Below are 21,159 nucleotides of genomic sequence, written 5' to 3'. Positions count from 1 at the left end.
TTTAATCGCCGTATACAAACTATTAAGCCAACTTTCTCCTAGCTCACTGGTGTCAAAGCGGCGGCCCGGGGGCCAAATCTGGCCCGCCGCATCATTTTGTGCGGCCCGAGAAAGTAAATCATGAGTGCCGACTTTCTGTTAGGATCAAATTCAAATGAAGACTATAAATGTATATTATATTTCCCCTTTTTAAATCGATAATTGTAGTTTTTTAATCCATTTTTTTCCTTTTTGTGTTTTTAGTTCAAAAAGCATTTAGTAAAATCTAAAAATAAATATATTTAAAAAATTCTGTTTTCCACTAATATTGAACATATTCTCAAAAATATTTTGTTTCCTTTTGAAATGAAAAACAAATTATTATAAGATATTTTCCCTCACAAAGAAAAAAAAAAGCTCATAATTTTTTTTAGATCTTTAAAAACTGAATATTTAGGGCTTTTGATAGTTATTTTTAATCCAATTTAAATAGCAAAAATATATCAAAATATTATTTCAAAAATGGTCTGGCCCAACGTGAAATCGAGGTGACGTTATTGCGACCCGCGAACCAACCCGAGTTTGACACCCTTGTCCTAGCTGTTAATGTCAATCTGTATATTTAATCGCCTTGTCTAGAAAAGGAAAAATAGTACTTGGCACTTGCTAACTAATTTTCATTTTTTTTATCATGATCGTTTATTAAATTTCTTGTAAGATTTCTCTATCCTGTAATTGTTTGGCAACCCCCAAATACCTTGGTTAAATCAAGTTTTCCCTGTTTAGCATCTAGAACTACTTCCCCCAAAAAACTGTACTTCTGAAAATCCAAATTAAATAAAAGCCTAAATCATCATGTTTCACTGGCCATTCATTTCCACAGCTCTTTGACTAACTCTTTAAGGTAAGAAGGATTTCAGTTCATGTTAGAGCAGGAAGTCTGTGTTTATTCCCTGTGTATATATCCCCAGTTTATTTTTTTTTCTAATTTTATTTTCTAAGTGTTTATTCCCCCCATCTTTTAAGTGTCTATTCCCCCATGTTCATTTTTTCTAATTTTATTTTCTAAGTGTCTATTCCCCCATGTTCATTTTTTCTAATTTTATTTTCTAAGTGTTTACTCCCCAGTTTTTTTTAAAAAAATCTAAGTGTATGTACACCCAGCTTTTCTTCTAATTTTATTCCCCCCATGTTCATGTTTCTAATTTTATTTTCTAAGTGTTTATTCCCCCATGTTCATTTTTTCTAATTTTATTTTCCAAGTGTTTACTCCCCAGTTTTTTTTAAAAAAATCTAAGTGTATATACACCCAGCTTTTCTTCTAATTTTATTCCCCCCATGTTCATTTTTTCTAATTTTATTTTCTAAGTGTTTACTCCCCAGTTTTTTAAAAAAAATTCTAAGTGTATATACACCCAGCTTTTCTTCTAATTTTTTTTTCTAAGTGTATTTTACAAAAATTAATTGTAAGTGTAAAATTGTTTTGTGAACCTTTAACTAAAATGTCTTGTCTACAGGTGGACAAAGTGGAGAAAAGACTGGCTACACCAATCAACACTTCAATGTAATGCCAACTAAGTATGCTAAAGTTGAAATGTTTACCTGTAAATAAATGTTTTTAACTTGGATTGTTACTTGCATGTTTTGTTAGATAAAGACAAACACATGTATACATTGAAAAACTTTTATTTTGAAAAACTTTGGAGATAGGTTCTGGCATAACACCCATATATACTTTGCAAGATCTTTTATTTTGAAAAACTTCACTGATAGGTTCACACAGGCCCTCCAGCATTTTGAAAAATCAGTTTTGCCTTCATCCATTTTCAAATGGACGAAGACACTCCCCTTGGCACCAGGTGGAATTCTGGAAAACAAAAAAGGGGTCAATACACAAAGTTAAGTAAAAAACCATTCGCAAGGTCTCACCTTTTATTTTGAAAAACTTCACTGATAGGTTTTCGCGTAACCACCAGCACCGAGAAATGGGGGGTGCCTCAGCCTATCTGTACATAGGCAGGAAACCTGGTCCCCCTTGTGGAATTCTGGAAAACAAAAAAAAGGGTCCATGCACAAAGTTAAGTAAAACACCATTCACAAGGTCTCACCTTTTATTTTGAAAAAGTTTGGAGATAGGTTCTGGCGTAACCCCCAGCACCGAGAAATGAGGGGGTGCGTCAGCCTATCTGTACATAGGCAGGAAACCTGGTCCCCTTGTGGAATTCTGGAAAACAAAAAAAAGGGTCAATGCACAAAGTTAAGTAAAACACCATTCACAAGGTCTCACCTTTTATTTTGAAAAAGTTTGGAGATAGGTTCTGGCGTAACCCCCAGCACCGAGAAATGAGGGGGTGCGTCAGCCTATCTGTACATAGGCAGGAAACCTGGTCCCCCTTGTGGAATTCTGGAAAATAAAAAAAAATGGGTCAATGCACAATAGATTAAGTTACATAAAAAAAATACAGACTAGGGCCTAATTAAGTCAAATTTAACTAAAAAAAACTCCTACGTTTAGCTTTTTTTTTCTCTATAAAACATTAAAAGGGTACCCATTATTCAGACACTGCAAAAGGCAATATTAGCAATACTCCTGATGGTCAGGTTTTCTTTTTGTCTGCTGCAGAGAGACTAAAAATGATTCAAGTCTTTAAAGGCCCCTATCCAGTCAATTTTTCATGTTTTCCTCCACAAACAAATAATCAGGATCTTGATGTGGTGGGAAATATAGAAAACACACTGGACAGGGGCCCACAAGGTACAAATTACATGAAAATAATAAATAAAATAAATCCTACTTCTGCCTTGAGTTTTTCCAGTCAATTATTTCAAATCCATTAATTCTTAAAAAAATAAATATCCAAAATGCTTCCGTTTTTCTCTTCTTATGCCGAGGAAAAAAATGTTTAAAGGAGTCAAAAATGACACCTGCACGATTGATGAATAAATGTCACTTAGGTTTTGTCAAAACCACATTTAAAACTAAAAATGAAACGGTCCAAGCCCTGAGGTCTTTAAGAAAGTTAACGGGGTAAAAGTATATAATCTATTTGAGTGCACAGTTCCAATACATGGCAGAATTTTTTGTACCAATTACCAATTTCGTCATACGCAGTTATCTGGGTATGATGACAATTAGGCTTCTGTCGAGTCAATGATGACAAAGCCTATGTTCGATTATTATTTGTAAGTTCAGAAAGATGTGAAACTCACAAGCGGAAGCTACTCCTACACTTGCCACTATAGTATTATTTTTTAAATTAAATTCAATAGGGATGACCCTGGTCTACATTAACCACGATAATCGAGGATTACTGTTTATTCCTTACACGTCCACTAATGCCATTTGTGTGGGTGACTTATCCACAGGTTTTTGCTATAAAAAAAAAACCACCAAGCTAGTTAGTGTTTTCATTCAAAAGTTGAATGTATCATGATGAAAAACGAGCCAATTGCGCAAAGCCTTGAATACTGAACGCTGACGTTTAAATATTACACGGATAGAGAAAAACGGAACTATTTAAAAATGACTCACTTTGTTATGGCGTCGACAAGATGCCCCTTTCTGGTCGTTTTGGCCACATTCTTGATGTTTCCCAGCAGTCTGTTCTCGTTGAGGGACTGAAACACAATGCAATGACATCTTTTTAAACAAAGAGCGATCGGTAACGCAATGTAGCCAATTTGTTTGCAAACATTTTGCTGTCTGCACACACATGGGGCTAGCTACATCACGTCAACGAATCATGCTCTTATCACTCTTAAGACGAGAACTGGGGCTTCGAACTCCCCAAATGACAACGTACCGAATGTGCTGCACCGTCCTGTGAGAAGTTTGTCCGGCTTTCTTCGACAAATAGTCACTTTTGAGCTGCTCTGCAGTGCACGCCCGTGTTGCCTCCTGGCTCATCATCAGCCATCTTGCGGTTTGACGTCAGCAATTTGAACTGTGACCTCGGCCACGCCTATTAAAGATAGACACACACAAAATATAAATTCTTTTCATAATAACGTGCGTTAGTCAGTGTGTGGGTGTGTGTGGGGGGAGGCTGTAAATGCTTTTGGGTTGGACTTTAATACTTAAAAAAAAATACATTGTTTTCATAATAACATGCATTAGTCAGCGGGTGGGGCGGGGGCGGGGCTGTAAATACGTGTTGATTGGGCATTCATATTTAAAAAAACATTGTTTTCCTCATAACGTGCATTAGTTAGTGGGGGGAGCTGTAAACATTTTTGGGTTGGGCTTTAATCCTTTAAAATACAGTATTGCACATTATGAACAATGTGATGACATGCACTTTAGTGTTTGTTTTTTACTTCTAGACATTTAAACAGTGGCAGTGCATTTTTTTTGCCGTTTCACGTATGGACGTATCGACGTTCATCGCTGTCTTTTTTACTGGGGAAATGATACTCCGGGCCCGGTTCTGATGTCTAAAAAGCTCTAGGTTTTGTATTTAATCAATAAATGCTGTTTTCGGCTGGATTTTACCCCATTTTCGGGCAATGTTTGCCCGTACCCCATTGACGTTCATTGCTGTCTTTTCCCGGGAAAATCACCCCCCGGCCCGGTTGTAATGTCTGAAAAGCTCCAGTATTTGTATTTAATCATGAAATGCTGCTAGCAAGTGGATTTTACCCAATTTTTGTGCATTGATTTATTGATTATTTTTTTTGTGTCACAGCTGTAGCTGCAGTAGAGGTTTTATAGCCATACAATAGTTTTTGAGGGTTGGATTGATACGTTGAAGGCGCTACGAGAAAATGCACGGACCGCCATTGTAATAGGGAGTACAAATGTGTTACAATGAAGGCAAAATCTTAAGAAAAATCATCATAAGTGGTATTTCTGAGATACTGTATGAATCAAAAGCACATTAGTAATGTCAATATCTTAAGTTAGTAATTCATCCAGTAATGGTTGTTTTCCTACTGCAAAACAGAAAATAACCAACAAATAGTAAATGTCAATTTGCCGACATCTACTGGTGAAAACGAGTATAGCTACGCCGTAAGTCTTGTGCGCATGCAAGCCGTACCCTTGATTCAGTGATAATTTTTTTTTAGCTTATATGCGAGAACATACGGTAACTCATTGGATGCCAGTAGGGCCGGTTTTGTCTACGGGCAATGTGGGCAACGGCCCAGGGCGCACTCTATTTTGGGCTGCACACCTTACAATTATTTCTCTATTTTTCAGGAGTTTGCCGACAATCTCCACGGTAAAGGAGTGAATGGTGCAATGCTGCTCCTGAACCCCGATTTTGACACCGAGGCGATGGCGAGGGCGCTGGAAATCCCAGTGGAGAAACATGCGCTCCATCGGTATCTGCGCGAAGAGATGAAAGCGCTCTTTGTCACCAGCAGGCGAGTCCCATCAAAAATCAACACACCTCTGTTCAAATGCTATTTTTGGACGTGTATTGATGGTCTTCCGCTTTGGATTTTTCAATAAACAAATCACAAATGGTCTGCATCGACAGGCACGAGGAGGGGGGGGGGGGGGGGGGGGGAGAGGAGAGGTGGTCTCTTCTTTGACTCCGGTGGCAGTCAAACGCTTTGCGGAGGGAAGGAAGCCAATGAGGAGATCCAGCAAGGCATCATAAACACTCAAAGCTCGCTAAATAATAGTGTTTGACCGCCAAAGTAAAATATGGGCATAAACTTGGTGTCCCGGTATAATATTTTTTTAATAAAATGTATCTGGCCCTTTAAATATTTAGAACTCTCTTTTTAAAAAAATCTATTTTCTTTCTTTTATTTATATTATTTTTTATTCATTTAAAATTTTCTAATTTTAAATATACATATTACAATTTGCATTATTTTAACTGTAAAACCAAAAAATATTTTTTTTAAATGATTTTTTTCCCTTTTTGTTTTTACAAACATTTTTAATAAAGAGGAAAAAACAGGAAAATATCTACTGTTATACTTTAAAAAAAATTAGAAACAAATTGAAAATATAGACTCACCTTTTTGTTTTTAGTTTTAAAAAACATTTCTACACAAATAAAAATATAGAAGAAAAATTTTTCTTATAGACCCAAAAAGAGGATGCTTTTTAGCTTAAAGATTTCTTTCAACAATTCAATCCAAATAGCTTAGTTTAGCTAAGTCGATTCATCGTGGCAGCCCTACTTGGGCATACAATGCGCGCCTGTGTTAAACATGAGCTTGCTCTATTCATATACCGTGTCCAATTGTTGTTTGTGACATATTGAATGTCTTCATTTGCATCATATTGTGTCTGTACCTTTTGTCGCACGAGGCCAGAGTCCTCGGAGGTTCCGCTCAGCAGAAGCACGCGTCCACTCGGTTCCGCGGACCTCGCGCAGCCCCATGCGCACCTACAAGAGTGTGGACATCACCAACATATGAAAACACTTTGCTGAGGACTTTACCTACTCATTTAAATGCAATATGATTGAAAATCGAACTCTTCTTTTGGAATTGTATGAGCAAAGCCATCAATTAAAAAATAAAAAATCAGTCTTTTGTTATAAGAATATATCTGGTTGACTCATTCCTGGTTTTGAGAATAAAAAAAAAACGGTTGGAAATTGAATAAACATGACTGTATGGACTGGTAATGTCTTTTTTTGTTGATTTGTTGACATTTTATCAACTAATTGTGCTGGGATGCTTTTGATTTAAAAAAGTATCCAATTTATAATATCCCTTTGTTTTGGGGAAATTTATGGAATAAAGCCCCCTTCAAATAAATCTACTCAACTTTATGATTATTATGACACGATAAAGGCCTGTCAAGTTGTCACTAAGGTTGTTGATCTTGTGGACATTAATTTTGAATCCTTACTCCTCTGTCATTGGTGAATCGATCGTCAATAAACTTGGTAGCTACGTAGCATAGACTAGGATTGATCGACGGATTTGATTTTTTTTGCATCAGGGATGATTAATTAATTCCAGAATTATTAGTGAGTTTGGTAATTGCCAATAGAAGGCAGTACAGATTTCGTGTTTGCGGCTGATGCTCGTTTAATGTAAGAGCAATACGGGACAAAAAACACGGTGAACTTTGAATATGCTGCGAGGGTGCCATTATCATGATGGAGCTGAAATAACTCCACTAAAGTGAGATTATATTTCCAAAACAAGTAGTATGCTGTTTTGTGTTAAAACACACTTCTTGTGAGTGAAAAACAGGTTTGCCCCCACTTTGTGGGCGTCCCCACGTGTTGTTGAAACAAGGCGAGCTCAAACTTGCCAAGGGACGTCAAGCGCTTGAAAGAATTTGCTTTCCATGCTCACCTGGCATTTGCGGAATTAAATTCCTGTTCCATTTTATTGCAACGATCAATTTGGCCACAATAGGATTTTTTTTTCCTTTAGAGCTCCTCCGAAAGTGTAAAATAGCCTAATTTATCAAGTCCCCAAAAATGAAACATAAAAATGGCTAACAGGGTTAAAAACAACAACACTTTTATCGCACTGTTGTCAAAAGAATTTGGCTATTTTAATATTCCAAACTACTTGGTTTTCCAAAAATGTCAGAATTGCAGCAAATCTACTACATACAATATTTTGACTATATTTTTAAAATAAATGAAAATCAAGTCAGAATCTCAGCCATATTATTATCATAATAAGCCGTTTGGATAGTAAACAAAGTAACTCACCTTAAGTCTTGTACTCTGACGCAAGATGGCTGCGACGAGCTCATGCCGCAGATCCCGCCTTAAGTCATCTAGCCTTTAATACGTGATATCTTAGGCGCCAGGGGCAGGAAAGAGGTTGGGCTGGAGCGAGGCTTCCCTGTGTGGAAGGTGGCGGTACTTTACACTCGAATTCCTCTCAACTCATTAAACTACGGGATTAACGAACATCGGATGCTTTGACATTAGATAGCAGCATTACCTTTTCTTTGGAGTCCAGATTTTTCTTCGTCTGCATGTGCCAGTGAGCTGGGCGAACACACCTGCGTGACTCAGGTAAGGCATCCATTAAGGAAGTTCAGGTCGTTGTTCGAACTGCGAAAAAGCACACAAGCTTCGTGAACATATCGTTCTGTTTTACAAGAAAACAATTGAAGGCAAACATGAGTTTAAGATGGCAGACATTAATTGAAGGTCCTTCCTCCTAAAGTTGGGTTACTCACGTAAAGCTGGCTCACTTTTGGGCTGGTTTAGCAGAAACTGCAGCCCACAATATGGCAAGGCAGCGGTTAATGATTGACACCTGTTGTAAAGGAAGATGGCTGATGTTTGTGCCACCGGAAACGCAATCCGAGTGTCTAAAGTTGAATTAGAAATAGTTTACTGAAATCGTTGAAATATGAAACTGTAGCTTAATAACGTTATTTGAACCATTGCATTGAAAACTTAATTTAAAAAAACTCATTGAAATTCGTAATTCACCTAAACGAAAATTTTGACTCATGTATTTTTTTTTTTTTGTTTGCACAGGATACAAATTCTGTTTGAAAATGCTCATTCACCTTGCAAAATTCGGATTTAAGTTCTTGGGGGAGGACATTCAAGACATGTTTTACATATGATTTCACGTTTTTGTATGACAAACAGAAATGGTAGCACAACTTAGAGCACTTAAACGTAAAATAAATGTTTGGAATGCCATGTGTATTTGTAATATACACATTTATATAGTGAGTTTCAATTGCCTTTCATAATCTGCATGCTTTAAAAACAGCATATTTATCTACTGATTCATGACACATAGGTGGGGGAATGAAAATTAATGAAAAAGATTAATTTTCAAGGATTTGGTCATTGGGTGCCAACTAATTCACCGTTTACCCAGTCTACTGCTCATAAGTAGCTGGGATAGGCTCCAGCACCCCACAAATGAATGGTGTGCTGAATTATTGGTCACAGACAGCATGTGACGACTGTCGTGTTTTTCAGGAAGCACAAATAAAAAAGAAAGGAGGAAAAAAAGGAAATTAAACATCCTACAGGAAATCCAAGGGTTGGAAATGCCCACATAACCTTTGGTGTTTGTCTCAGTACGTCCTGCAGGGATGTGTTCCAGTCGGGGCCTTTGCGGCAGGGGAGAGCGAGCCGCCGATCAGCCCGCCCGCTCCGAGAGCACCGGTTCGGGGGCTCACTACGCCCTGTGCGCCCTGGGCGTGGGCCTCATCGCGCTGGGCGTGGTCATGATCGTGTGGACGGTCATCCCCGTTGACGGGGAAGCGTCGGGCGCCCCTACCAACAACACCACCGCCGCCGCCGATGACGATAGCGGAGGAGAAGGAGAGCTCTCCAAGTCGTCGTCGGTCGCCATGGTGTTGGTCGGCGTGGGCCTGGCCATGCTCTTGCTTTCCATTTGCCTGGGAATTCGGAGCAAGCGCAGGGCCAACAACGAAAGCAGCCAGCAAGCGGCAACGCCGGCGTCAGCGGCCTTCTTGGATCATGTGCCCGGCGAGCAAGAAGAGTGAGTACGCTCAAATTCCAGTCCCCCAAATGGGAATCATTCAATTATAATATATATTTTTTTCTTTACAATCAACGGTTAGTATGATTAGACTGTGATGTTTTTTGTTTTAGTAACTCCATAAATTATACATTTTAGGAAGCACGCAAACTTGGCTTCCAATTAAAATGAACAATCTTTCAATAACGGCATTTTAAAGTCGCCACTTGGTCCAATTCCGCCCCCTGCTGTTGACCGAATTTTAACCCACAACAGCTCTGATGCAGCAGACGTAAATTTGATGGTTTAATCACCGATCCTTTTTGCCATTAATTGACCAGTTCATGTATAAATCAATTTTTTTATTACTCTTAACATTTTAGCTGCGAAGCGCTAAATAAAATATCTATATAAATTCAATAACATGTATTTATTTGCTAAATAAATGCATTAGAATTTTATTTATGTATTAATTCATATCAATAAGTGTGCTCATTGCCCTCTTAGTCCTACGCATAGAATGTCAGTTGGCGTCAATGGCGGCAAATGATTTCCTAATTTCTCCGTTCTCAGCGTCCCGGATCCCACCACGTTCAGCGTTCCGAGTTACGACGAAGTAGTGGGTAGCAGCGACTACCCCGTGCGTCAGAGCAACCTCCGCCAGAGCAACACGCACCTGCCGTCCTACGAGGACATCATTGCGGCCGTGGAAAACGAAGGCGCCGAGCCACCCGCCGCCGAGGACGCCCCCTTAAGCGTCGACGCCCCCTCGCCGGCCACCCAGCCCGACGCGGCCCGCCAGCCCAGCTTGCCGGCGCGCACTAGCAGCCGGGCCAGCCGCCTGTTGCGCCCCCTGCGGGTCCGGCGCATCAAGTCGGACAAGCTGCACCTGAAAGACTTCCGCATCCAGATCCGCAGTCCCACGACCAACCCGGTCACCATCGAGCCCATTACGCCACCGCCGCTGTACGACAACAAGCCGCCGGAATTGGACTGAACGTGATTACTTCTGGACTGCTAACACTCCCAAAGAAACCAGTTTTTCACAGCTGGTTCTCAACATATCGGTTAGACGTCGCTGGGGGCGCCAGCTCGCGAGATTGAGGAACTATGCCCGTTGCGTTCTTTAAGCGTGCACCTCTGCGCCAATTAAAGGCAAGCTGGTGATTTAATATGCGCACGCACAAGTGGGATTTCAAGGGCAAAAAAATAGGGATATTTAACATTGACGCATTTTGTATTTGTGTTCTTAATGAAGATTCATTCATAGAATGGGAGGAATTCTTTGTTGATGTTTTAAGCGTGTCTTCAAGTGCCTAAAATTGAATATTGTGGTGCTGTAAGGTAATGGTTTGAGTTCTTTAAAGTATTTTGTATTCAAATAAATCAGGTTTCAGTTGCAGCCTGCTTTTAATTAAACAATTTCAAGCAGAAATTTCAATGCAACGTTATAGATATGCTTTTTTAAAGGCCAACCTTGATATCTAAGGCCTTTTATTTGGAATGCTGTTGAAACAAATGGCAGTTCAGATGAAAGGAATACGTTAAAGGTGGGCAAGTGTATTCATGTTGAGCAACATTGCTGTTTTTGTTGGTTTCGTAATAAAATCAGTGTCTATTTTTTTAAGTAGCACTATTTTTTTGTAAATACGGGTTGATATGCGGTGCGAATGTCAGTGAGATTGCATTATTTATGTATTTTTGGTCATTTGTGCACTTAGCGGATGCCATTAAATTGAGTATTAAAGAAAGTTTTGTAGAAATGATCAAGTGAATGATGGTTGCACAAAGTATTTAAGATGCAACGTACCATTATTCCAGGTCATGTTGTGAGGGCAGCAACTTCAGGAAACAAGTAGCCATTTTTTTTAGATCTTCAAGCTATCCATCCATCTTCAACGGTGGCCAGGTTGTGGGGCAACAGCTTCAAACCTTGGGATAATGGAAATAATGTTACAAAAAAATTGGGATTAAATAAAGCTTCAGTGCTAGTCTGGCTCCGTCAATGACAGACAATGAATTCAAATAGTTAGTAGTAGTAATAGTAGATTCTTGCATATATATACAGCTCACAAGTCAGTTTCACAAGCAACCTCTAGATGGAGTTAAAGAGCAGGAAGAGTTATACGTACTCTTTTACGTGAACATTATTTTTATTTTTTTACAATTTTGATTCGTGTTTTTGTTATTTGTAACCTAAACAGTTATTTTGTTAGTTATAAATTACATTTATTTTATTTTTAATTAAATATATTTGTATGCAATTTCAATAACTTTCAACATTTAGAATCGATCTCAACTAAAATGCCCTCTTTTCGTTTCGCCCCTCGTTTTATTTCACAAGGAGTATTTTTACACCCTTTTCTCAATAGTTTTTTCTTTTCTGGATGTGCAGCTGCCATGTAGCAGTGGGAGGCACAGCTGTCTACGGGAAGAGCCAAAGCCCGGGGAGTCAGTCACATTCCTGGCTGGGATTCAATGACTGAAGCAGACACAAACAAACAGAGGGAGAGAGAGCGAGGGAGGGAGGCAAAAGAGAGAGAGAGAGAGAGAGAGAGAGGGCGAATGGGTGGCACAATTGAAGCGCACATTAAGAGCAGTGCGTAAACGTCCAAGGAAGGCGTAAGAAGAAGGCAACACTCGTGATCGTGGGGTGTTTTCTTTCTTTCAGGGATTTTCCGACACTGGAAGTTGTTCATTAGAGAGAGAGGACACGCTTCCGTGGATGATTTTTTTCTCCCTTTCTCTCTCTCTCCCCTGAATGGGTTGCACCGGGAAGGGAAGCTGCTCCTCGTCCGGGGGAAGCTGTCTGACTGGCGGCGCAGTGGAATTGCTCGACTCGGGCGCGGAGTGAACGAGAGACAGACGCCTCGCAAAAAATAACAGCAACAACAACCACAAAAGCGATTATTGATTGACATTTTTCAAGTTTTTTGTTCTTTTTTTGCTTTCTTCATCTTCTTTCTCGCTTTGCCGCTTTCGCCTGGAGGAAGATGGAGGCGAGCAGCTTCCAGCCTCACCCGGGACTTCAGCAAACTCTGAAGCAGTTCCATCTGAGCTCCATGCGCTCTTTGAGCGGACCGGCGTCCTTCTCGGCCCGCTGGCCGCACCACGAGTCCCTGTTGAAGGAGGCCGCCGTCAAAGCCGAGCTGGTGCTCAGCCTGCCGGCCCACACGCCGCCGCTCATGTCCGGTCCGCTCTTCATCCCGTCGGACCGCTCGACGGAGCGCTGCGAGACGCTCCTGGAGCGCGAGCCCATCTCCTGCTTCGTGGTGGGCGGCGAGAGGCGTCTGTGCCTGCCGCAGATCCTCAACAGCGTGCTGCGGGACTTTTCCTTGCAGCAGATCAACTCGGTGTGCGACGACTTGCACATTTACTGCTCGCGCTGCACGGCCGAGCAGCTGGAGATCCTCAAGGTGGTGGGCATCCTGCCCTTCTCGGCGCCCTCCTGCGGCCTCATCACGCAGACGGACGCCGAGCGCCTATGCAACGCGCTCATCTACGGGGGCTCCTACCCGCCGCGCCGCCGCGGGGGAGGAAGCAAGGAGCGCGGCCCCGGTGCCGCTGCTGGTCCCGGTGCTGGTGTTCCCGGCGGTGCCTGCGGCGCTGGCGCCAACCACGGTCCCGGCGATGCCCTCCCGGAGCTGGAGCGCAGCGAGGCCAGTTTCCGGGTCTACCACGAGTGCTTCGGCCGCTGCAAGGGCTTACTGGTGCCGGAGCTCTACTCGGGCCCCGGGGCCGCCTGCGTGCAGTGCCTGGACTGCAGGCTCATGTTCCCCCCCAGGAAGTTCGTGGTGCACAGCCACAAGCGGCTGGAGAACCGCACCGTGCACTGGGGCTTTGACTCGGCCAACTGGCGGGCCTACGTTCTGCTGGACCCGGACTACGGCGGCAGAGAGGAGAAACCCAGGCTGGAGCAGCTGCTCAGGGACTTTAAGGGCAAATATGACTTGAGCGCCAAGATGGCCGTCAAGACGTGCAGGGTAAGTTGGCTTTGGATTTATTTGCTTCCAAACTTTGCTTGCTTGCTTTTTTTTACAAATCGGACTGGGCAAAGTTCACAGAAGCAGTGCTTCTCCTAACTTTTGACAATCTGCAACAACAGAGGTTCCCAAAGTGTGGTTCGCGTGCCACGGGCGGCACGCCGATGATTTAAGTACAGTTGCATCCTGAATGAACATTTGTTTTGCATTCTTTGGCTGGCGTGGACTGGACGTCTATTGCCGTTAATGAGTGTTTAAGACTCAAATTTCAAGTTACAACTTGAAACAAATACATTTTTAAAAAGTGTAATCAATTAAAGAGAGACCAACAAAGACTTTCAAATAAGTGTGGCCAATGTGTATTTTTCTCTCTGAACTGTTTCTTATTAGTATTTCAATTTTAGTTCTTTTTATTTATTATTATTTCTTTGTGACCGCACAATTTAACTCTTTCGTTGCGGTTGACGGCAATAGACGTTCAATTTATATCAACTGGAAGAGGTCGGTCCCAATAATATCACAACTTTGTCACATATTTCCAACAAAGTAAGAATCTAAGCAGTTCACCGAAAATTTTTAGATGATATCGTTTCAACATCAAAATATATTCGAATGAAGAAGTATTTCAAACACTGCAAGTCATTCCAATATTATGCAGTCTGCAATAACATACTGAAATATAGTGGGTGGAACATGTTCTTAAATAAAACTATTAACGACAAATACAATTCAAATGACAATTGTCGAAATCAATGTGGAACGTTGAAGACTTAAACATGAAACACCAATAAAAGTTTAAAAGTTAAATAAAAACTGAACTGCGCTTGGAATTTATAGCCACTAAAAGTTATACAGTCATACCTCTACTTTAGAATGCCTCTAGGTACAAAAGTTTCAGGTTGTGAAATTTTTTATATAGAAATGGTTGACTCAAGTTACAAAAATGATCCAAGTTACGAAATCCCCCAAAAAGGAAATGCATTTCATTATCCGTTATTTGATTTTGAATTTCCTTTATTAAGCGATCAAAAGCTATAAAAAGCAACGTGGTACATGTTTTCACACACACACATAGGGCACACGTAAAAGTCTAAAATGTACTACAAAGTGGACGGCTTTCGGCCCTGGTAGAACGGGCTCTTGCTACCATGTGGCGGACAAACACGGGTATTACATCTATAAGGGCCACGGAGATATTTCAGTGGCGCAGGGCACATTTTCATATGCTTTTTTAATTTTAAGACATTAATAAATCATTTCCTAATAATTTTCTCTCATTTTTGTGTTTCCTCACATCTTTCATATAAAATTGGGACACTTTGACCAATTTTAAAGGGTTTAGTTGGTAGTTTTGTCAGCACCGTGGAACGAATGAGAGAACTTACATATAAAGTACACCTCTACTTACGAATTTTTCAAGTTACGAAAAAAGTTTTGGAACCAATTGATTTCGTAAGTAGAGATACGACTGTACTACATGTTTTTTTTTATTCCCTCAACTTTGAGACCACTGATGGGTTCATAGTACATTTGCATGTCGCTTGAGTTGTGAGAGTGAACGGCTGTCAGTCTCTCTGCGTGCCCTGCGACTGACGAGTGACCAATCCAGGGTGACCAAGCGCTCCCGTGGGAACACATCCTCTCCGTTAAGATAAATGGAGACCCGATCATTTTTAGGCAGGATGAGAAGGAGGGGTGAGCGGAGGCTATTTTAGGTGGTGCTGGGGTTAAGAGTTTAATGAGGTTTGGGATATGGATGTGTGTTTGAGGGTGGCCGGGGAGGGACAAGCTACGCGTGGGTGGGTGGGTGGGTGTGGGTGTCACCGTGATGGCGTCCTGCGTGGGTCAGCGTGGACAAAAGAGCATAGAGGATAGGGGTGGGCGGCCGGGGGAGGGGGGGCTGGCTGGCTGGCTGGCTGGCTCGGTCACAGAGCAGCTGCTGTGTGGGACTCAGGCGAAATGAGTGGACACCATTGCCGTCTGAGCGCTAGCCAGAAGATGCGTCATCTCGGGGAACCTTGGGAAGAAAAATTGAGCAAAGTTGCTCAACAGAGAAGCAAATTCCGACTGTCAGAAAATCACTTCGGAGCTTTGGCTTAAAGGTCCAGTTTGGTCCTAATGCTCGCAACATAAATCAACTTGAGAAGATGTTAGCTATGAGTGTGAGCGTTAAGTCATTTGTCTCCTTGCGCCCTGCAAATGGTTGGCGACCGGTTCAGTCTGTACACCACCTCCTGTCCATCATTATCTGGATTAGGCTCCAGCACCCTCGCAAGCCTTGCGGAAAGCAGTACGGAAGATGAATGCATGTACTCCTGGTCCTTTTAGAATTGGATTGTTTCGTTCGACATCATTTTATTGATTCAATTTTTGTGTTGTTTTGAGCTGAATTGCAAGGGGTTAGGGTTACTTGGGTTTATTTTTGGAGCCTGGATTTGATTAACATCATTCACATTCATTTGATTAAGGAAAGATCATTTAAGGAGCGAATGACATAACCCAAGTCGTATCTGAAGGCATCACTACGCTTAGTGCGTTCCATAGAAGACAATGGGATGGCCGGGTGGGGGCGAAGCTGGCGGGCAGTGCAGTGCAGTGCGTGCTGGCTGTGGTTCACTGTCAGTCGTGTCCCACTTAGCAGACAGGCCAGGCACCTCGGGGAGCCGTGCACCAGCGCCGCTGCCATACATCAGCCTGACAGGCCAAGCTGCTCAAAGGCCAGACGGCGGCTCGCACACCAGGCTTAAGCCGGCCGGCCACGCAAAAAAAAAAAAAAAAAAACGGGCCACATTATCGGCCGGCCTCAGACTCCCTCGCATGTCACATGCTGGCTTTATTAAGAAGAGGTGCGAACTCTGCAGTTTGCGCTTGATTGCGGATGCTTGGACGTCTGGTGATCAATGGCAATTTACACAATTGCATATCCTTATAAAACAAGACTGCTATGCTTATTTTTCTTGAATTAGCTTTTGAAAAGCTGCTTATTTGTGTTTTCTGCTTCCTAACAGTTTGACATTGAAATTCAAGCTAGTAGGAAACCTCAATGGAGTAAAGTTGCTTTAAGTTGGACTCTCACTGATGGTGACTAGCGTCCAATTCATTTAAAAGGGGAGGAGCTTCCAGTGAACCAGTGAACGATCACAGCTAATCTTCCTAGTCAAAATGGATTGGACTTCTTTTGCCGTAAATGGCTTTCGATAAGATAAAAAATAAAATTTCTTCCTCTGGCTAAGATCCACCCTCCCCGGAAATTACTATATCTCTAGTAAAAGAGTTAAAAATGTAATATTTTTTTCCTCTGGCCAAGCTGCACACTTTCACCAAATAGTTCATCATGAGCAGATGTCCAATCCTTTTGAAGTGGGAGGACTGACAGCAAATGAATGAACATAGAGAGAGCATGGAATCGGTACTGAGTATCAGAAACGGATTATCGAGAGCCAAAAATAAAAAATAAAACACTATTTTGCAGCACTAGTAGTTCCCAAAGAATTATACAGTTTTTATGTGTATAATTTACAGTACAATTCTGGCAACCACAGACAGCTGCCCGTTTTTTTTACCACCAATTTAAAACAGATTTGTGCGTTACAGTGCACTAAAGTCACATTTATGAATGACAATCTATACCGTCTTAAAGTATTGCGGTATAAATCAACAGTTCGGAAAAGGCAAGCCAGCAAGCGTGATAGCCGTAAACTTGAAATCAACCACACGTATGTTATATTGTCACCACATCTTGAAGCAATGCAAATAAATTGGATCTGGGCGCTCCATAAACAACCGTCCGATAGCACGATTAGTAATTCAGGCCTGACTAGTTTTTGCTCGTGAATGCTATGGTAGGAAATGAAAGGGAATGTAAACATGTTGTGTCACGGGAGTAGTAAAACAAATTGAATTTCACTTCTACTAATTCAGGCCGTACTTGCCTTCTGCAATAGCCTTGAAAATTGATTGAGCGGTTTGAGGGATGTGCGTGGGACTTGGTCAAACCGCTTAGTCATTGTGTCCGTTCCGCACGGCGTCCGCCGATTCGCCGACGAGAGCAGCTTGCCGGGACGCCCTTTGACGTGTGGTCAAAGGGCCGCGACCCTCGACCTCTCTCCAAAGACACTAACTCAGCCGCCCACTCCACCCCAATGGCAGGCCCGACCGCTGGACAGATGGCCGTTTGATAAAGAACGCAAAGAAAGGATAGAGTGAATTGGCGCCCTGTTTTGTAAATTTTTACCCATTGATTTCAGAAATGAAAATTTGCTTCCAAATTGGCTCCAAAAAGCAGTGCAGATTGCTGCCACACTTATCTGAAAATATCCGTTAAGCTATACTAGACAGCTTTTTAAACCAACAGTACTGCTATTATTACATATTATTAGATGCTTAATTTGCAAATTAATGCAGTAAATTATTTGATTTGCCCATTAACGTCAGAGCCGCCAAAGAAACAGTTAAGACTCGTGTGTGTGCTTTTTTGAGTTCATGTTTTACATGAATGTGGTGAAGCAAACATTTAAGCTAAAAGGGAGCTATTTGTCTATATTTACTTTTCATGATACCTCGCTATAAGTAGCATTGCAAGCTCATTGTGATTTAATTCGCTGAGGGGGTGGCATGTATGAAGAGGGTACATGTAACGACCAATAAGAGTCAGGGGGAAGTCGGGACAGATTGGGGTATGACTTTAAATCATATAAAAGACTTTTGACTTGATCATTAGTTTGTGCGAATGACCAAGTGAATAATGGCAAGAATCGTATGCTATTAACAACAACCAACACCCTCATACTATATACAGAATAAGAATATAAAAACAAGTTCAAACGGACTAGCCGTCTATTGGCATTAACTTTTGACTTTTCAGGAAAAATGTCAAAAGTACGCTCCAATGGGTCCGACACATTGTTCATTTGCTTTCATTTGGATTAGAAAAGCAGGGATTGCATTTGCCTGTTTCTTGTTGCGGCTTTCAGTTAGAAAGCATTAACGCGCAAATGGGAGCGCATAAGTTAGTCCTTTCATTCACGGCGCAACTATTAAAGTCATTCGGCTGAGGCCAATTTATGCAATTTTTCATCCCATTGTTCCTCTCACTGGCAGAAATGAGCCTGAAATGTGGCGTGAACCAATCAAGTGAGCGTCAAGGGCTTGTGCTTCCACTTATACGCGGCCATTAAAGTTATTGAATTCATTAAAAATAGCAGTCTGTTACTACTTCTACAAATGTAACTTCTTTGTCTGAGAAGGTCCACATATTATTACCTTTTCCAATCCAGAATTATATCAACTGTGTCTAGCACCTCTTGCGCAACGTTATGGGATGTTTGTGTCAGAAAATAGAATCCTGTAGAACTGGTTTTTGTAAAATATAGATTTCTGCAACCAAAACTAATACAAGAATTAAGCTAATCCTTGAATTGTACTGCAGGAGGCAGTTGATGTAAAAATAAAGTCATTTCAATGTATTTTTTAAACAAACGCAGAATGGAAAATCAACTAACGTAGACATGTATAGTTTTTAATGTACAGTCTTACCTCGAGATACGAGCTTAATGCGTTCCGGGACTGAGCTCGTGTGTCGATTTTCTCGTAACTCAAACGAACGTTTACAATTTTCTCGTACCAACCCTCTGAAAAAACACAGGATATTGGATTGGAAAAACATTTTCATTTATTCTAATTCGCCATCTATTGACAAAGTAACAAAAAAATAGTGGTTTAATAGTACTGAAATGTGTTTAATAGTACTAAAATTAGACGGATTTCGCGGGGGGAGAGAGGGGGAGTTTTTGCACGGCAGCGCACTCGTAACATAACATAAACACATTTAAATGAACTTGGCTTACGATGCAGACACACTCAAAAATAAGTTTAATCTAACCTTACACCAAACTTAATTCTAATTTTATTTTAAATTTTGATACCTTTCTTCTCCCGGGTTGGCTCTATTTGCCCCGCCTCCACCCTGACTTTCAGATGCGGCCTATCGAGGGTTGTTTGCTTTTGTATTCCCATCAAAATAGTCCCAAAATGATGCACACAAATGTCCTCTATAGGATAACGCATCACCACTTGCCAACGAGAAGTAGTATATACTCCTTTCGTATTAGCAATCGCTCCACCATTCGCACTGACTAACGGGGAAAAAAAACACTGGAAAAATGCAACGCTCCGCCCAGTGCTCGCAGAGACATTACAAAGAGGGAGTTGCAGGGAGAGAGAGACAGTGGCCATGATGTTCTTATGAGCAGCCGTATCTCAAAATTTGTCTCGTATCTCAAATTGCTCGTATGTCGGGGCACTCGTATGTCGAGGTACCACTGTATTTATTAATCAACAACACATTTGCGTTTTTTACGATATAAATACATTTCTATCTGAATATATTGTTAATAAAAAGTAGATTATTCAAATGACAATGAGTAAAAATATAAGAAATAATACATCCAAGTAAGGATAGAAGTAAATAAACAATGTGACGTATGACTTATTTGGCGTTTTGGAGCATCAGCGCGTTGGCACGCACACGACAGCACGTAATGACGGGATGATCCGTTGGCGGCCAGATTAAAATGAGCTCTCGGGGCCGGCTCATTTCCATTCCCATCTGTCTGCTGACCTCTAGGAAGCCGCCACATGACATCCTTGACGTGCCCGTCTGCGCAATGTCCGTCCTGCTTCTTTCTCACATCTTTTCTTTTCATTGTGGCCTTCGCCCTTTTCTCTGGTCCCTCCGGGCAGCCCCCCACCGGAGACCGTCACCTTGTCCCCACGGTCAGGCGCTCTCGGGGGTGGCGGCCTCCATTCTCCCAGGGGTGACCTCGTGTTAAAAGAGTGTCATTTGGGGTTCTGTCACAGCCGACGCGGGCGAAAGATCCGCCGCTTCTTTTGTCCCGGATCCGGCCTTTCACGAGTTGTGAAGTGCGGCGCTTTTTTGGGGGGTTTGGTTTTGTTACAAGGGTCTTGCCTCTTTCGGGGGCAGCGCAGAGGAGCTTTGCATACTCTCCCAGAGTGGAAAATTTTCAGGATATTTTTCGACTGTTTTGAATGACACATGAGGCAACGGAGTCAAAAAGTGAAGCTTTTCACTGTATTCTATGTGTCGGCTTTTAATCAGATGAATCGCTAAAGTTACAAAAAGGATATAACGGGCCCATCCTTAGACTTTTTTTCAAGATCGGACATTGTCTGAAATAAAGCCGAAACAATAGAATAAGTGCCATGTTCACAATTTGGGCGATGTTCCATCTTATAAAGGTTAACCGATATATGGACTTTTCCCGAGATTATTTGTGATTCTTCACCACCTAGTGGCCAGTGTTAGAAAGAAAGAGGAAAAATATAACTTCTAGACATTTATATAATTGCCTTTTCATGAGCATATCGGCCTCAAATATTGGCTCACAAAATTCCATTTAGACATAATTGGTGGGATTTTTTTCCTCTAATTTTTTTATTATTATTTAAATCTTGTGATTAAGGACGTCCCCGAATTCAGAATTCGGGCCCCGTCCGAAATATCGGAATTGGATGTAAAAGATTGGCTTTTTAAAACGTATTGAATTATTTCACTGTTAAGTATTCACAACTAGCTGAACAATGTAATAACACCTCTCAAATATCCAAGGAGTGGCGTTAATAAGCGTCTATCGGCCACGGAACAGATGTCTGCTTTGGGTTAGGCGTGATCAATTTCCCCACGATCGCCACCCGATTTCCATCCCCGTGATTAAGAATCAGGCCCATCTGCTGCGGAGGCAGGCATCTGCTGCCGACTGAGACGCTAAGCCGCCCGCTGCAG

General features: G+C 41.6%; 2 protein-coding genes and 2 long non-coding RNA genes across 11 annotated transcripts in view; 2 read left to right on the top strand and 2 right to left on the bottom strand.

Moving 5' to 3' along the window:
- Positions 1-1,649: 1,649 nt before the first annotated feature.
- LOC144075113 (uncharacterized) lies at positions 1,650-9,445 on the bottom strand. 8 transcript variants are annotated; one of them, XR_013300477.1, is made up of 11 exons: positions 8,952-9,441; positions 8,102-8,181; positions 7,861-7,973; positions 7,623-7,758; positions 6,236-6,329; positions 3,783-3,941; positions 3,512-3,597; positions 2,267-2,383; positions 2,088-2,203; positions 1,909-2,024; positions 1,650-1,846 (listed from the first exon to the last, which is right to left on the bottom strand). It is a non-coding gene; the product is annotated as an uncharacterized LOC144075113 (long non-coding RNA). The 8 variants fall into 8 exon arrangements; XR_013300480.1 differs by having other exon boundaries at positions 8,117-8,181; XR_013300483.1 differs by lacking the exon at positions 1,909-2,024 and having other exon boundaries at positions 8,952-9,445.
- tmem51b (transmembrane protein 51b) lies at positions 7,718-11,002 on the top strand. Its single transcript, XM_077601873.1, has 3 exons — positions 7,718-7,934; positions 8,970-9,396; positions 9,949-11,002. The coding sequence occupies exons 2-3, from the start codon at positions 8,984-8,986 to the stop codon at positions 10,370-10,372; spliced, it is 837 nt and encodes a 278-aa protein (XP_077457999.1). The 5' UTR covers positions 7,718-7,934; positions 8,970-8,983; the 3' UTR covers positions 10,373-11,002.
- Positions 11,003-11,843: 841 nt separating this feature from the next.
- Positions 11,844-21,159, top strand: part of LOC144075845 (ski oncogene-like) — a 41,279-nt gene continuing 31,963 nt past the window's right edge. The window contains exon 1 of the mRNA XM_077603274.1: positions 11,844-13,358. Coding sequence (XP_077459400.1) covers positions 12,369-13,358 — 990 coding nt within the window. The 5' untranslated portion in view covers positions 11,844-12,368. The remainder of the gene's footprint in view (positions 13,359-21,159) is intronic.
- Positions 14,425-21,159, bottom strand: part of LOC144075849 (uncharacterized) — a 30,509-nt gene continuing 23,774 nt past the window's right edge. Inside the window, exon 4 of the long non-coding RNA XR_013300649.1 lies at positions 14,425-15,375. This is a non-coding gene — a long non-coding RNA (uncharacterized LOC144075849). The remainder of the gene's footprint in view (positions 15,376-21,159) is intronic.

This window comes from Stigmatopora argus, chromosome 6, assembly GCF_051989625.1.
Source record: "Stigmatopora argus isolate UIUO_Sarg chromosome 6, RoL_Sarg_1.0, whole genome shotgun sequence".
Lineage (NCBI taxonomy): Eukaryota > Metazoa > Chordata > Actinopteri > Syngnathiformes > Syngnathidae > Stigmatopora > Stigmatopora argus.
This window is presented reverse-complemented; position numbering and strand designations above follow the sequence as displayed.

Bases quoted from the DNA above. Each gene is read 5' to 3' on its own strand.
- tmem51b (XM_077601873.1), top strand. From the start codon at position 8,984: ATGTGTTCCAGTCGGGGCCTTTGCGGCAGGGGAGAGCGAGCCGCCGAT. The intron at 9,397-9,948 runs GTGAGTACGCTC...CTCCGTTCTCAG, and splicing joins GTGCCCGGCGAGCAAGAAGA to CGTCCCGGATCCCACCACGT.